At 56.6% G+C, this 13,397-nt stretch overlaps 1 protein-coding gene and 1 long non-coding RNA gene across 3 annotated transcripts; one reads left to right on the top strand and one right to left on the bottom strand.

Annotated features, from left to right (window-relative positions):
- Positions 1–220: 220 nt before the first annotated feature.
- LBX1 (ladybird homeobox 1) lies at positions 221–3,089 on the bottom strand. The gene is made up of 2 exons (XM_081573574.1): positions 2,522–3,089; positions 221–1,830 (listed from the first exon to the last, which is right to left on the bottom strand). The coding sequence occupies exons 1-2, from the start codon at positions 2,844–2,846 to the stop codon at positions 1,310–1,312; spliced, it is 846 nt and encodes a 281-aa protein (XP_081429700.1). The 5' UTR covers positions 2,847–3,089; the 3' UTR covers positions 221–1,309.
- A 381-nt stretch (positions 3,090–3,470) lies between these two features.
- LOC145539492 (uncharacterized) lies at positions 3,471–12,340 on the top strand. 2 transcript variants are annotated; one of them, XR_014077861.1, is made up of 4 exons: positions 3,471–3,841; positions 5,755–5,879; positions 8,990–11,183; positions 11,420–12,340. It is a non-coding gene; the product is annotated as an uncharacterized LOC145539492 (long non-coding RNA). The 2 variants fall into 2 exon arrangements; XR_014077862.1 differs by lacking the exon at positions 5,755–5,879 and having other exon boundaries at positions 3,589–3,841.
- Positions 12,341–13,397: the final 1,057 nt, after the last annotated feature.

The raw sequence follows: 13,397 nt of genomic DNA, 5'->3' as shown, positions 1-13,397 counted from the left end.
CGCCCCCTCACCATTTGGTAGCTGCCGCGTGTTCGTGTTCGTGGGCAACAAGAGCCTTCTTTCTCTCACCACTTCCCCCTCACCCTTCATTCTCTCGCCTGCCCCGAAACTCCTCCAAATCGCCAAGGCCTAGGCAGCCTGAGAGCAGGAGCCGAGAGACACCGAGCCTGCCGCGGCTTCACTGAAGAAGGTCCACTCATTCGGACACGGTCACCGCCGGTTCTAGTAAAATGGCAAAGACTTTATTTATCGGAGAAAGAGGCCTTAGGTACAGTCCAGGAGGGAGAGGGCAGGGCAGGAGAAGGGGAGTGGCACGCGGGACCCACCCTCATCCAGACACCCTTGTCTGGCCAAGTCGAGCTAGGAGCAGGGCATTGGAGACTGCAAGACAGACCCAGAGCTGTGGAGGAGGTGGGGCGAGGGTTTAGTTGGGCCTCCTCAGTCTCTGTCACATGCAAAGAAATTCTAAAAAGAGTAAAAAATAATGCTTGGACTTTGGGTTCCATTTTCGTTGGTTGATTGGTTGTTGGATTTCCCCCTGCTTTGTCCCTAAGACCCAGACCCCAGTAGTCGGTCCAAGGCAACCAAGAGAGGCTGGGAAGGAATCTTTAAAATAATGTTTCTGGGCATTAGGAGGCAGAAATGGCATCGAAAACAGACTTTTCTCGCTGTGTGGGGGGGAGTTATGGGGGGAGAAAACATTGATTTGAAACTTGCAAGTCGGGACCTGGTTGTCCCCCTTAGTCCCTTCCCACGCAGGGGGGAAATAAAGGCAGAAGGGAATAAAAGAAATCAACTGCAATAGATCTAGGGAGGTGAGAAGGGAGAGGGCTGGTGCATTCGCCACATGCAGAGAAAAATCAAAAAGTCGGGGCGGCCCCTCCCCCAGACCTCGAGGTTAAGTGTTTGTTACCCTCGATTCTGCCTCACCCTCAGCAAAGCCGGCAGCCTGAGCTTTGAAATCAAAGAAATCTCCGAAACTTTAACAAATAAAAGAAAGGAAGAAGTCAGGCTGCGGTGGGAAGAACCCGGTATATAGGCTTAAATATTTATACAGAAGCCATACAGAATTGCACGGCGAGGGCTCCCGGGGCGGTGGAGGCCGCGCGCGGCGACCGGCTCGGCCAGCCAGCCCGGGTTTATTGCTTCGAGAGGGAAGAGGCGGCTGCCGGGAGCCGAGTCCGGGCCAAGGACGGGGAGAAGGCGGGAGTTGCAGAGGAGGTCCCAGCTCCCCTCGGTGGTCCGGTCCGGGAGGCGGCGGGCATCCGGCTCTCGGAGCCCGGGGGCGGTGGAAGATGCCGGGCGCCGCTCAATCGTCCACGTCGATTTCTTCGTCTTCCTCGTCCTCCGAGCAGTCCTGGCTGCTGGCTGGCTGGTCTGTGAGCGGAGAGGCTGGCGAGAGCTGCAGGGGCCCGGCGCCCGGGGCCTGCGGGGCGCCTGGGGGGAGTGCTGGAGAGCCAGGCCTTGACTTAGCTCTGCCGCAGCCGCCGCCGCCGCCGCCCGCGGCCTCCGAGTTCTGCTCGAGTTCGGCCAGCGCCACGATGTCCATCTGCCCGCTAGGGCCCAGTTTCTTGGCGGACTCCACGTCGGCCTTCATCTCCTCCAGGTCCCGTTTAAGCTTGGCGCGCCGATTCTGGAACCAGGTGATGACCTGAGCATTGGTGAGGCCCAGCTGCTGCGCAATTTGGTCGCGATCGGCGGGGGACAGGTACTTCTGGTAGAGAAAGCGCTTCTCCAACTCATAGATCTGGTGATTGGTGAAGGCTGTGCGCGACTTTCGTCGCTTTTTGGGGGTCTGCCGCTGCCCAAAGATGGTCATCCCGTCGCGGCCTGTGAGGAAACCAGAGTATAGGCTTGCGCCCGGGGAGAGGAGACCCCACCCCGGCCCTTACTCACCCCACCTAGACCCATCCGGCCATCAGTCTGCCGCTGTTCCCTCCTCGGATTAGATTCGGCCACCTGGACTAGAGCAAGCCTAGGCTATGGCAAGCCCCCTTCCTCCATCTCTCTTCTACTGGAAGTCCCTAGGAAAAATTGTTTTGATCTCTGCCCGGTCACCTGAGAGTTCGTTTCAAAGACCCGAGGTCGCTAGAACATAAGAGAGCCAGACAGGGACGCTCTGACTGGGTGTGAGTGTTGGCTCTCCACCTCATCGCAGTCAACACGACTCTACTGCTACCCAAAAGGTCCCAGCAAAGGCTCTCCATTCCGCACCCCAGAAACAGGGCTAAGAGTGACCAGGCCACTGAGAACGGGAGGGAGCCACGCAGACTGCGGAGAGATCTTGGGTTCCCGCCTCCTCTCCGCGGTCACTCGACTCTAGCCTATCCCGAGGTCCCTAGGAGACAGGGTTTGGGTCCTGTTCCACGCATCTCCACTCCCAGTGGCAGCGACTTGGGTTGGAGGGCCCTAACGACCGGCGTGGGGGGTGAGGCGGGCAGAGACACAGGGCAGTAAGCGTGGGACACACGGAACAGGGCGCGGGGTGCTGGGCGCGGGGGAACCCAGTAGCGGCGCCTACCTTCGGCTGCCTGCAGGACGCTGACCTCCAGCCCCTTAAAAGTCTTGCTAGCGAGCTCCTCAAGCGCGCACAGCGGCGAGGTCTGAGAGAGCAGCGCGCGGCCCGCCAGGGGCAAGCCGCCCGGCGCGTGCTTGTCCGCGGCCGCCAGCAGGTGCGCCGCCCCGCACAGCGAGTAACTTCTCCGCACAGACGGCTTGTTGAGGATGTCCTCGATGCTGAACGGCGTCAGCGGCTTGTTGGAGTTGGCGGGAGGCGGAAGGTGGTCCAGAGGGCTGCGCCGCCTCTCCTCCCCCGGCGCCGCCTTGCTGTCCTCCTTGGAAGTCATCTCGGCCTCGTTTGGGGGCCCGGCCCGGGCGGCTCGGGCCTCGGGGACCCAGCCCGCGGGCAGCTCGGGCGCCGGACGGCGCGGCAGGCAGCAGGAGGGAAGGAGGCCGCGCCGGGCAGGGCGCGGGCCGGTCTCGGGGCCGATTAGCGCAGCGGCAGAGGCGAGCACAGCCGCACGGGGCCCCTGGAGGAGGGCGCTGACGCGGGCGCTGCCGCCTCCGGGGCTTCCAGCAATCCGAGGCCCGAGCCGGGGCGCGCCGCGCGGGGCTCCAGTTTCGCCAGCCCCGGTGCTATTTAAAGGTGTCAGGTGGCTCCGCAGCGTTTCCTGGCCCAGGGTCCTGGCGGCAGCAGTTGGAAGAGCCGAGGCGAGGGCGCCGATCCCGTACTGCGAGGGGAGGCGGAGAGATGGGGCAATTGACTATTGCTAACAAGTTAGCCTTGATCGAGGAGTAATCAATTATCTGCAGCGGCACTTCTCTCTCTCTCTCTTTCTTTCTCCGTCTTTCTCCTCTCTTCTTTCTGTTCTCTCTCCTCCCGTTCTCTCCCTCCCTCTCTCCCTCCCTCTTCTCTCTTCTCTGCTCCCCCCGTCTCTCTCCTTCTCTCCCTCTCCCTCGTCCTCTCTTTCACTCTCTGTCTGTCCAATGCAGGCGGCTCTAAGTTGGGAAGCTCATTAATTAGCGGGCCTGGGGTAGGAGGAGCCGGCTGGAATTAGCCTGCCTAATGCGCCTGTCAGTCCGGGCGCTGCGCCGCGCTCGGCCCGAGCTGTTTGTAAATTACATTAGCGGCGCCTTTATTGCACCCGAACCTCCGGCGACTGAAAAACCGCCGCCCCCACCCCAAACTGCGAGCCGCGCTCCCGGAGCACCCTCCTCCCGCCGGCCTGGCTGTGATGGCAGCGCTGGCCCGGAGGTCTCGGGCTCTCCAACCCGGGATTTGGCGCCCGAGAAGGGCGGCAAGAGCCCAGCCGGGGAGGTATGCAGCCGCCGCGCGGGCCAGGTAAGACCAGGAGCCTGGGTGGGCCCTGTCGCCACCCAGAGCAGACTTTGTCGAGCTGAGATCAAGGACGCAGCGCCCCTACCCCTAGACCCGCTTACCCCTCACCCACGGCCTTGGGCGACGCGCCTGGCGGAAGGAATCTGCAGCCCTCGGGGTGGCCCGCGGTAGGTCCGAGGAGGTTCTGCAGCCCTGGGTGAGGCGACACAGGACACAGGGCTGGGGGAATCCCAGAGGTTGGGGGAGGAGGCCAGTCTGAGGACACAGCCTTACCCAGCCGAGAGGTGGAGGGGGGGTAGTTGTTGATAGCTCTAGGCACCTCTCCCCTGGCCGGAGCCTAAGCGACAGCCTTACCTCCTCCCGCAATCTTGCACACTCTTTTCGGGCCTCGGCTCTCCGGGCCGACTGGGACCACGGCCCGTCTGGTGATCGGCGTCCGACCGAGGTAGTCGGGCCGGGTGCCGGGGCTAACGGGGCAGGCTCAGGGCCTCCCCGCTGCGCTCTGCCCGGCCCCGGCCGGGGCCCCGCTGCCGGCCCCGCCCAGCCCAGCGCCCGGCTGGAGTGTACCACCAGGCCGACTCCAGCTGTTCCGGATGCGGGGCGGGGGGCCCAGAGAGGGCCGGGCCACGACTGGGGCTGTGCTCTCAGGAACCCGCAGGGAGCTGGGGTTCGAGTGAGACTGGGCTCTGGCAACCCTATGGCCGGAACTCTATGCGTATCAAGCGAGCATTTGTGTGCATCGGTATTTGAATGTGTTTATGTGTTCGAATATGTATATGTGTGTGTGGTTCTCCACGGATATATTTGTGTAAACGTATGTGAACTTGTGGGTATTTGGGCACGCCTATGTTTTTCACTCCCCTGAGGCACCCAAGGGGGTTGTGCCCCTAGTTTTTTTTTTCTCTTGTGTCCTTCCTTTGGTTTGTGTGCAGCCATTTGCCCTGCCACCCTAGTTTTCTGTTTCTGCCCCCGTAGAAAGGAGGGGAGGAGGGGACTGGCTGCAGCTGAGGGAGGAATAGCTGCTGTCCTCCTCACACACAGCCCCAGCCCTTTCCCTGGCTTTGTTTGTAAACTCCGGGGCAGGCAGCGCAGTCTGGCAGCCCTGCTTGGTCCAGAGACGGCTCCAGAGAGGCCAGTGCAGAGGACTGTGGCCTGGCTCAGAGGCTGGGATGGGAAAAATAGGACCTCTTGGTCTTCTTGCCCTGTCCTACCTACTCCAGAGAGAAAACCAAGCTGGGCTTCAGGGCAGGGGACAGGTTCTTTTCCTGGATGCCTCTAGCATAGGGACCTCTGAGCATCAGAGATCAGTTTCTTTATCTCCCGGTTAGTTGTTTGTTTGGAAAAGGGCTTGTAGCTTTCCAGAGTAAAAAAGGACAGTGTAGGGAGAGAGGATTCTTGTTTGGGACCCCAGTGCCTGCCCCAGGCCTGCCTGGCAGTGTTGGGAAGAGCTATTTACCCTCTCCCCATCTTTGTCCTGCATTTGGGGGAAAGGACAGGTACTTTAGAAGCAGGAATGGTGAGAATGTTCCCCCAGAGATGCAGAACTATCCCCCAGGCAGGCCAGTCTCTGATGCATCAGTGCTGCTCTGGGAGCCATGAGGTGAGGCTGGGCCTGGGGTCAGAGTCCAGAGATGGTGAAGAGGACCGGAATAAGAGGGTTCCGGGGAGCTGAACCCTGCTGGCTTGGAAGCTCTGAGTTGGAAAGGGGTATGCTCTCTCCTCTAACTTCCTGCTCTTAGGATTCCACCTCACCTCTGGCCCACAGCCCATTCCTGCCATAACCCCCAAAGCCACGACCCAGAGCCTCAGGCAAGCCATATCCAGAGGAGGCCCCTCCACATCAGGGAACGGGGACTCTTTGGTCCTCATCCTCCAGAGGAGCTCTCACCCCTACTCTTCCTCTCCCGTTCTGCCAGTCTGTTCATCTCTCCACACCTGACATTGGTCTGCAAGACAGGATCGCAAGGACAACCCTGCTCTTCCCGTCTCCCAGTCCCTCAGGACCAGCAGAGTTCAGGATTATTGTGAGGTTGCCAGGAAGGTGAGGAATGTGAATTGGGGAGCAGTGGGGTGGCAGCATAGAATGCCTCCCCTGGAACCCTGTTTCCCTGGATGTTTAGTCTATGGCCACATTGTGTCAAAGTGCACAGGACATTCCGAAATCATCTGCTACATTACCCCTTCTAACCACCATCACCAAATCTTCCCTTCTTGGCAGGTACCTGCTGTCCAATCCCAAGGTTTTGGGGGTTTGGGCCTAATTGGTTGTACTCTCGGCTGGCCAAACAGCTCTGGCCAGCATAGCTGGGGAATCAGGGGGCACATGGTATCACCTGCTCATTTGTGTTCAGGGTCCCTAAATCCATCACCTCATTGAGATTATCTTCAAACACCAGTCCACTGGTTTTTTTTTTCCCCCAACCCACTCCAGACCCCAGGGTGTAGGAGGGTGGAATATTCTGAGCTCCCCAGAGCCCAAACCCACCGGGAGAGCGAGCCCAAACCCTTCTGCAGAGCTAGGGGTTGTGTTTGGGGTTTGCCCTCAGCCTCATTCCCTCTCCTGCCAGAATGGGAGATCCCTTAGGGCAGAGTCCTTGATGTGGGGGTTGTCCACTTCAGACATTCACAGGCTAGGAATGGGGACACCCTCAAGTATTGGTTGAATGAGTTTTTGTCAGGCAAATGGAGTATAGACAATTGTGTAGAGGCGGAAGCCTTGGGCCTTGGTGGTCTCACCTCAGAGGAGTTTTGGAAATCCTGAGATTTGGAAAGGGAAGTAACTCAGAGACAGGTAGGGTGGGGGTTGGTTGGAAGGAATATGCCATTGCTCCAGGATCTCACATTCTGCTCAACCCCCTTCCAGGCATCCGATGCTGGATCTGGAAGGCTCCATAGGGTTCCCCACTCCCTAGTCAGCTGGGCCATTGTCTTCTCCCCTGGAGTTGTTCCACAGAGGGAATGCCTGTCTTCAGAGCCTGGTCAATATTGCATCCTGACGCCCAAATTCCTGCTTGCTGTCTATACCACCAGGATATTCCAGCCTTATTCCATCTCCCCTGCAAGGGAAAGGGATTATTCTGCCCCAGATCTGCTTTTCCCCTAGTTTCCCTCCTCAGACAAAGAGGAGGCAAAGAACATTGCATGAATTGTGAGGATAAGGGGACACTGTAGACTGATACACAAGAGTTATTCCTTAGCATGGGAGAATAATTCAAATAAATCCCCAAAGGCTCTGTCAGCTTTAATCCAGATTGTTTTGCTAGCTCCATTCATTTCCAGATTATTTGTGTAAGCGTCATGTTGGCCTTCAGGCCGGAGCTTCCCTGGGAAAAAAAGTTCTGACATTGCTGGAAATGAGTTAACTTGACCACCAAGTGGGATCATTTTTGTCCCCCAGGGATCTGCTACTGTGACACTCCTCGTGGAATTCAGAGAGTGTTTCTTCTGCTGTAGAAGCAGACTCCTGCCACCCTGGCTGAACCAGAACTGCCCACTTGGTTTTTATTTTCTGCCCTGGGCCACCTTCTGCAGTAACAACAACAGTAATAACCATGACAATAAACACCATAAGCCCTTGCCATGTGCTTGGCTTCTGGCTAAGAGTTTTATTGATTTCACTTATTACTCACAACCCTATAAGGTAGTTACTGCTATTACCCTGGTTACATATAAGGAAGATGAAGCCCAGAGAAGTTAAGTAACACAGCCAAAGTCACACAGCCTGTTTGGGAGTAGTTAGGACTTAAAGACTGGTTTTTTTTTTTTCTGACTCAAATCTTAATCCTAGAACCATAAGATTTTTAACCGGAGCCCAAAGTTTCTTTGAATGGACTTTAGGGACTCTGCAGATCCCAGAAATTGTGTGTAAAATTATGTATATGAGCCCAAGTGTTCATATTTTTTCAGGGGCAATATTGTATAACACACTGGATTCTCAAAAGGGGTTGGAGATCCAGAAAAGGTTAAGGGCAGAAGCAGGCCAATAGGGGAAGGGAGAGAGAAGCTGCCTCTCTGCAGGTCTGGGGAGCAGGGAGCCAGCTGCTCTGAAATTCATGCCAGACTCCAAGCCTGCTTCTGGACCTGCCCTGCTGTCTCTGACCATGACCAGCTCTCGGGACCTCTTCTGGCAAAGAGAGATGGGGGCAGGCTCTAAGACCAGGGCACTTTTTTGGAGAGCACCCTTCCTTCCTTCTCTCTTTTTATCTCCCCAACTTCTTTCATGAACTGAACTTCTTTAGAGCCTAGTGACAGGTGGTCCCACCATATGAGCCAATCTCTTTCTAGCCCTTCAGTCCTGCATGGGGTAACTGATTGCCCTTTGCAAGTGTAGGGGGATCAACAGACGCTGAGTAACACGGACAGATAGAGATAAGGAAAGATGCTCAAGGCCCAAATATATACCTGCAGCCCTCTTTTTGGTCCCAGGCCTTTGCTTCCCTCGCCCTGAGGCCAGAAGTAAATCTACTGCTGCCCCTCCTGGCACTTCTTTTTTTCTATGCTGCATGCTTATGGGATTTTAGTTCCCTGACTAGGGATCGAACTTGGGGCCTGACAGTGAGAGTGCGAAATCCTAACCACTGGACTGCCAAGGAATTCCCTCCTGGTACTTCTTGCTGTTTTTAGTGCTCAACTCATCTTGGGGAAACTTTCCTGCCTGTTCTGTCCTCTGTGCCCCTTCAAACATTGCCCGTGGAGACACTGTCAGATTGCCAGGAACTGCTGGTTGTTGTCTGTCCTTCTACCTCTCTCCACCTGGCTGTGAACTTGGGAACCTGAAACTCCTCTCCATGACCTGTGCCAGCCTGGCCTATATGAAGAACTCTCCATGCATTCGTTGAATGAATAAACTAAATGAATAAGAGACGAAAGGGAGAACTAGGCAGGGACCTCTGCCTGTGCCCCCTGAGAGACGACGAAGGGAGTAAGGGAAGGGTAGGTGCATTGTTTTTCCAGCTGCACGCAGATGTGTGAGGCACTCCTGTGGCTCGTACCTCCAATATACATGAAGGGGCACAGAGACCTCATTCTTTAATGCTTTTTGGCCATGGGGGTGGGGAGTGTCCTAAGTTCTGGACCAGCTGTGGTATGGCCTGACTCAGGAATGGAGCTTGTTAACCTTCTCTCTTTTTTTTTTTTTTTTTTAAAAAACAGGTTCCCATCCTATTTTGAGCCCAGAAGCAGAGAGGAAGAACAGACAGAAGGAGAGAGATGGGCCAATAGGAGTGGCAGGAAATACACCTCCTTCCCAGTAGCCCAGGGGACTACGAAGAGGGTAAAGGATAGGGGCTGGGGGTGGTGGGGTGGGGGGAGTAGTGTCTGGTTCTGTCCCACAGGGAGTAGCATTTGAAATGAGCCATGAAAATCCAGAAGCATTGGGGTAGGTGCAGAAGTGAGGACCACTTTCCTGGTAAGCAGAGAAGCTGAGCAGGAGGCCGGAAGTGCCAACCCAGAGCAGGAGAAAGAGTGCCCCTCACTCCCTGGCTTGGGCATCAAGCTGCTGAGGTTGGTTGGTGCCCTATGCAGCCTAAGCAGGTCTGCAGCCTGGAGCATGGGCTGGTGGGCTCCTGGGATGGTTGTTTGGGGCTGCAGGGGGGAGTTGGGGACAGGCTGCACCCCAGTCCTTGCCGGTCCTGGGTCCACAATAGGGGTTCTGTTCACTACGCCGCTATGCCGTCTACGGAAGCACCAAAAACTGATCTCCTACTAAACCAACTCCTGAGTCCCTGAGCTCCCCAAACTGCTAATGGTGGTCAGGCTACCACAGAGGTCTCTGCCTGTGGGAGGGGGCCAGGCAGAGGAGCCTGGGCCAGGCCAGTGGATCGGGGCAGGAACCTAAACGGGGAGGGGCGAAGAGACCTAGGAGCCAGCCAGCGAGCGTGGTTAGGCGGGCTCGAGAAAGGCCTGAGTCAGGCTTCTCCTAATAAACTGCACGTGAATAATTCAGCAGCCACGCGGGGGCTCACTGCATTAGCGCCTCACCTTCCGGCTGAGGGGAAGGGGGGTTCACTAACGCTTTTGATGAGGGAGCCAGATAGAAGACTCCTGCCCACTACCATCCTGGGTTCTGCTCGGTCCAATCCCAGGAGACTCATTGGTCCCCGGAATCCCTCCGGCTGCACCGGTCAGAGGGCGCCTACTGGGCAGGGCTGTCCCAGCGAAGCCGCTCTTAAGACTTCAGGCAAGAGAAGACAGGCAGCGGGACCAAGGCCGGAATAGGGGAGGAGGGGGCCCGACCTGTGAGCTGCATCAATGCCCAGTCGCTCAGAGAACGTGGGCGGGGTGGCTCTGAGCAAAGAGGAGAAGGCGGGCTCCTGTGCTCAGAGCCCGGGTGCCCAGGGGCTGCTTCGTCTGGGCCGGGATTTTCCTTGTGCTCAGAGTGGAGCTCCAGGGAAGCTGCGGGACTTTTCACCCACGGTGGATCCCCAGGTTGTGCTTCCCCCACCACACCCTCACTGACCCACTGACCCACCCACCCATAGATCCAGTTCTCCAGGCGGCAGCCCACCCCACCCCCACCCCCGCCCCCACCTCGCTTCCGCCTGGCGCTGAAGGGAGCACCTCCAGGCCGCTAGGCCTGTTGTTCTCCGACTCTTTGCGACTCCATGGACTGCAGCACGCCAGGCTTCCCTGTCCTTCACCATCTCCTGGAGCTTGCTCAAATTCATATCCATTGAGTCGGTGTTGCCATCCAACCATCTTGTTCTCTGTCGTCCCCTTCTTCTCCTGCCTTCAGTCTTTCCCAGCATCAGGGTCTTGTCTAAGTGCACACCACCTTCAACCTTATTTCGTTTGAGCAGAACCAGCTTCCTCTGGCTTTTCCACTTTCCACCAACCCCTGGGTTTCTGATCTTGAGAGTTCGCACTCATCCCGTCCAACATCCACTGCCGCTTGATTCCTCTGGCTCTTCTCCAGAACCTTTCACTTCCAGGCAGTCGGCCCCGCCCTCTCTCCAGCACTCTCCCCACTCCTACGGAATGAACCTCGGGCAGCCAGAGACCCTCGCGCCGTCACTGCTGGCCCTTCGGAGCCGGCGTGACCGAGGCCCCAGTCTGGTCTCCAGGGGTCTTGGGCAGCCCGACGAGAAGTCCGGCCGAAGGCACTTTGTGTCTCCCCTTCCCTGCTCATCCCTCCTCCCACCCCTGCAGAATCCTCCCCTTCTGCCGCTGCCTCCTCCTCTTCCTCCGCCTCTACGCATTTGTTTTTCTTAGTTCGGTGCCTTAGGCTTCCGGAGGCCAGGCCGCTGGGGACAAGGCAGGCTGGGGTGTCTTTGCAGAGGCAAGTGAGATGGACTGATGGCATCTGGACCCCAGACGGCTCCACCACTGCCCGGCAGTGTGTTCTTGGGTAAGTCTCTTATCCTCTCTGAGCCTTTACGGGGCAAAGGTCAAGGGAGAATGATGGATGAGAGACTAAGTCATTGGATTCGTTTGAGAAAAGGGGTTGCCTGCTTTGGGGCCTGATGAAGTGAGTTTCGGGAGAATACTAGGTCCGAAACGATCATTTATTTTAACGAATATTTCAAGAACAGCTGGTAGCTACTTATTTTTCTTTCTTTCTTTCTTTCTTTTTTTTTTTTACAGCTGATGGGTTCCCAGGCATTAGAAACTTCTCCAGTCCTCACCACATCTTGATTTTACCGAAGAGGAAACTGAGGTTAAGACTGCGTCCCGCTGGTCAACCGCACAGGTGGGATTCGAACCTGCCTCCATTCAGGAGGCGCTCCTAAATTTGAGCCAGGCAGCCTTCCTTGGACTGGCAAATGGAGCCCTCACAGGGCCAGCCACCACCTGAGCAAGGAAGGGTTGGGCTGAATTGCTAAGGATTCTCCTTTTTTTGTGCCGGAAAAGCTTTGAAAATTTTTTCAGGTAAACGATTTTGGCCACTCCCCCGGAAGAATGGAAACGACACCCAGGGGAGAACCTCCAGCTTGTGGGAGAGCCCCTAGGGCGGGACAGGAGGGCAGCTTTTCTCTGAAGCAGAGCCCAGGTTGAAGCCTTCACACCTCGGTTTTTCCTCTTTCGAGTTTATCCATCTGCTCAGTCTGTCCTATGTAGCCCACGTCTTCAGAAGACCAGGTCTTGGGGGACGGTGGAGAAGGCACAAGGCCCCCTCCAGGGCACAGGTATGGCCAGACAAAGCCCGACTCTTTCACCCACTCCAGGGGCGCCTCTCTGAGGGAAGGTCCTCCTAGCGGCAGAGGAATTGGCTAGGGGAATGGAGGGAGGCAGGCGGGACCCCTGGCTGGGCAAGGAAGGCTGGAATCCAAGCTCCCCAGCGAGTCCATCTCAAGCTGCCGCTGCAAGGTCGCGGCATGGCAGCCCCGACAGGCCACGCGTCCCTCGACACAAGTCCCATTACATTGTATTTATGTTTCACTTTATTGGTTTTTTTTTCTCCTCTCTTATTATTGTCTCACTCTGGGGGAGGCAAAGGATATAATATATTCATCTTTATTATACCAAATCTGTGTGAAGCATTTAATAAAACGCTGTTTCCACACAGCCAGGGATTAGTATGAGCTATTCTTAAGTTAATGCTCGGGTACGGAGGGCGCCTCCGCCGCAACGCCTGCTGCTGGCGGCCGGGGGGTGGGAAGCGCAGGCCCTAGATGGTGCGCCGGCATCCGCCCCAGCACACGGTGCCCTTACCAGACCGCCGTCTCTCAGGAGCCCCTCGGGCCCCAGCCTGGGGCAGGGGCTCCGAAACAAGCTCCCTCCAGCGTTTCTAACTCGCTGCGGGCCTCGGTCTGCGACTATGAAAATGGGAAGAGAAATCCTATAGCCGCTTGCGTCTCAGTCTGTCTTGGGAGGCTGAAGAAGCCGCTGGGGTAAACAGGACTTTATAAGCTGGAATGGAAAAAGAGGAGGATTTGTCAGGATGGGGGCTGATGGGGGACAGAGAGAAAAAAGGAGGCCACAAAAAGTGGTTCTAGGCAAAATAGATCCCCAGGCTGAACCCCAGCCCAGGCTGGGGAGCAGAGTACAACTCCAGTTTGGGCAGAGGCCAGGTTTCGGCCTGCCTGGGCCTCACCCTGAGCCTGATGAACGTGACTGACCAGAGTCAGGATTTTTTTTTTCCCCGGAGTCAGGATCTTGGCATGTCACAGTAGGTGACATGGTCCTCCCTGTAGGTAGATAACAGTCTCTGAAGTTCAAGTTACAGCTAGCAAACTGAGACTCAGAAGTTCAAGTGGCTTGTTTGAGGAACCCAGCTGGAAAGTAGCACAGCAGATTGTCCTGTCTTTAGACTCCACTTCCCCCTTCCCCCAGCCCTCCTGCTCTCCACCTCTCCCCTCAACATCCCCTCATCCCAGTCCTTCAGGGTTGTCCATGGCATGTAAGCTTTCCCATTCTGTTTTCTACACACACACATCCCCTACCTGGGATACCTATGAGAAGAAGAAACAGTCACATGACTTTCTTATCCAGGTCCACTCCTCAGTAGCTTCCCTGGTGGCTCAGATGGTAAAGAATATGCCTGTAATGCAGGAGACCTGGGTTCAATCCCCCAGGAAAGATCCCTGGGTCTGGAAGATCCCCTGGAGAAGGAAATGACAAC

The sequence above is a fragment of the Giraffa tippelskirchi genome, chromosome 2, assembly GCF_054371585.1.
Source record: "Giraffa tippelskirchi isolate mGirTip1 chromosome 2, T2T-mGirTip1v1.2.pri, whole genome shotgun sequence".
Classification (NCBI taxonomy): domain Eukaryota; kingdom Metazoa; phylum Chordata; class Mammalia; order Artiodactyla; family Giraffidae; genus Giraffa; species Giraffa tippelskirchi.
The sequence above is the reverse complement of the archived record's forward strand: the minus strand, read 5'-3'. Positions and strand labels throughout refer to the sequence as shown.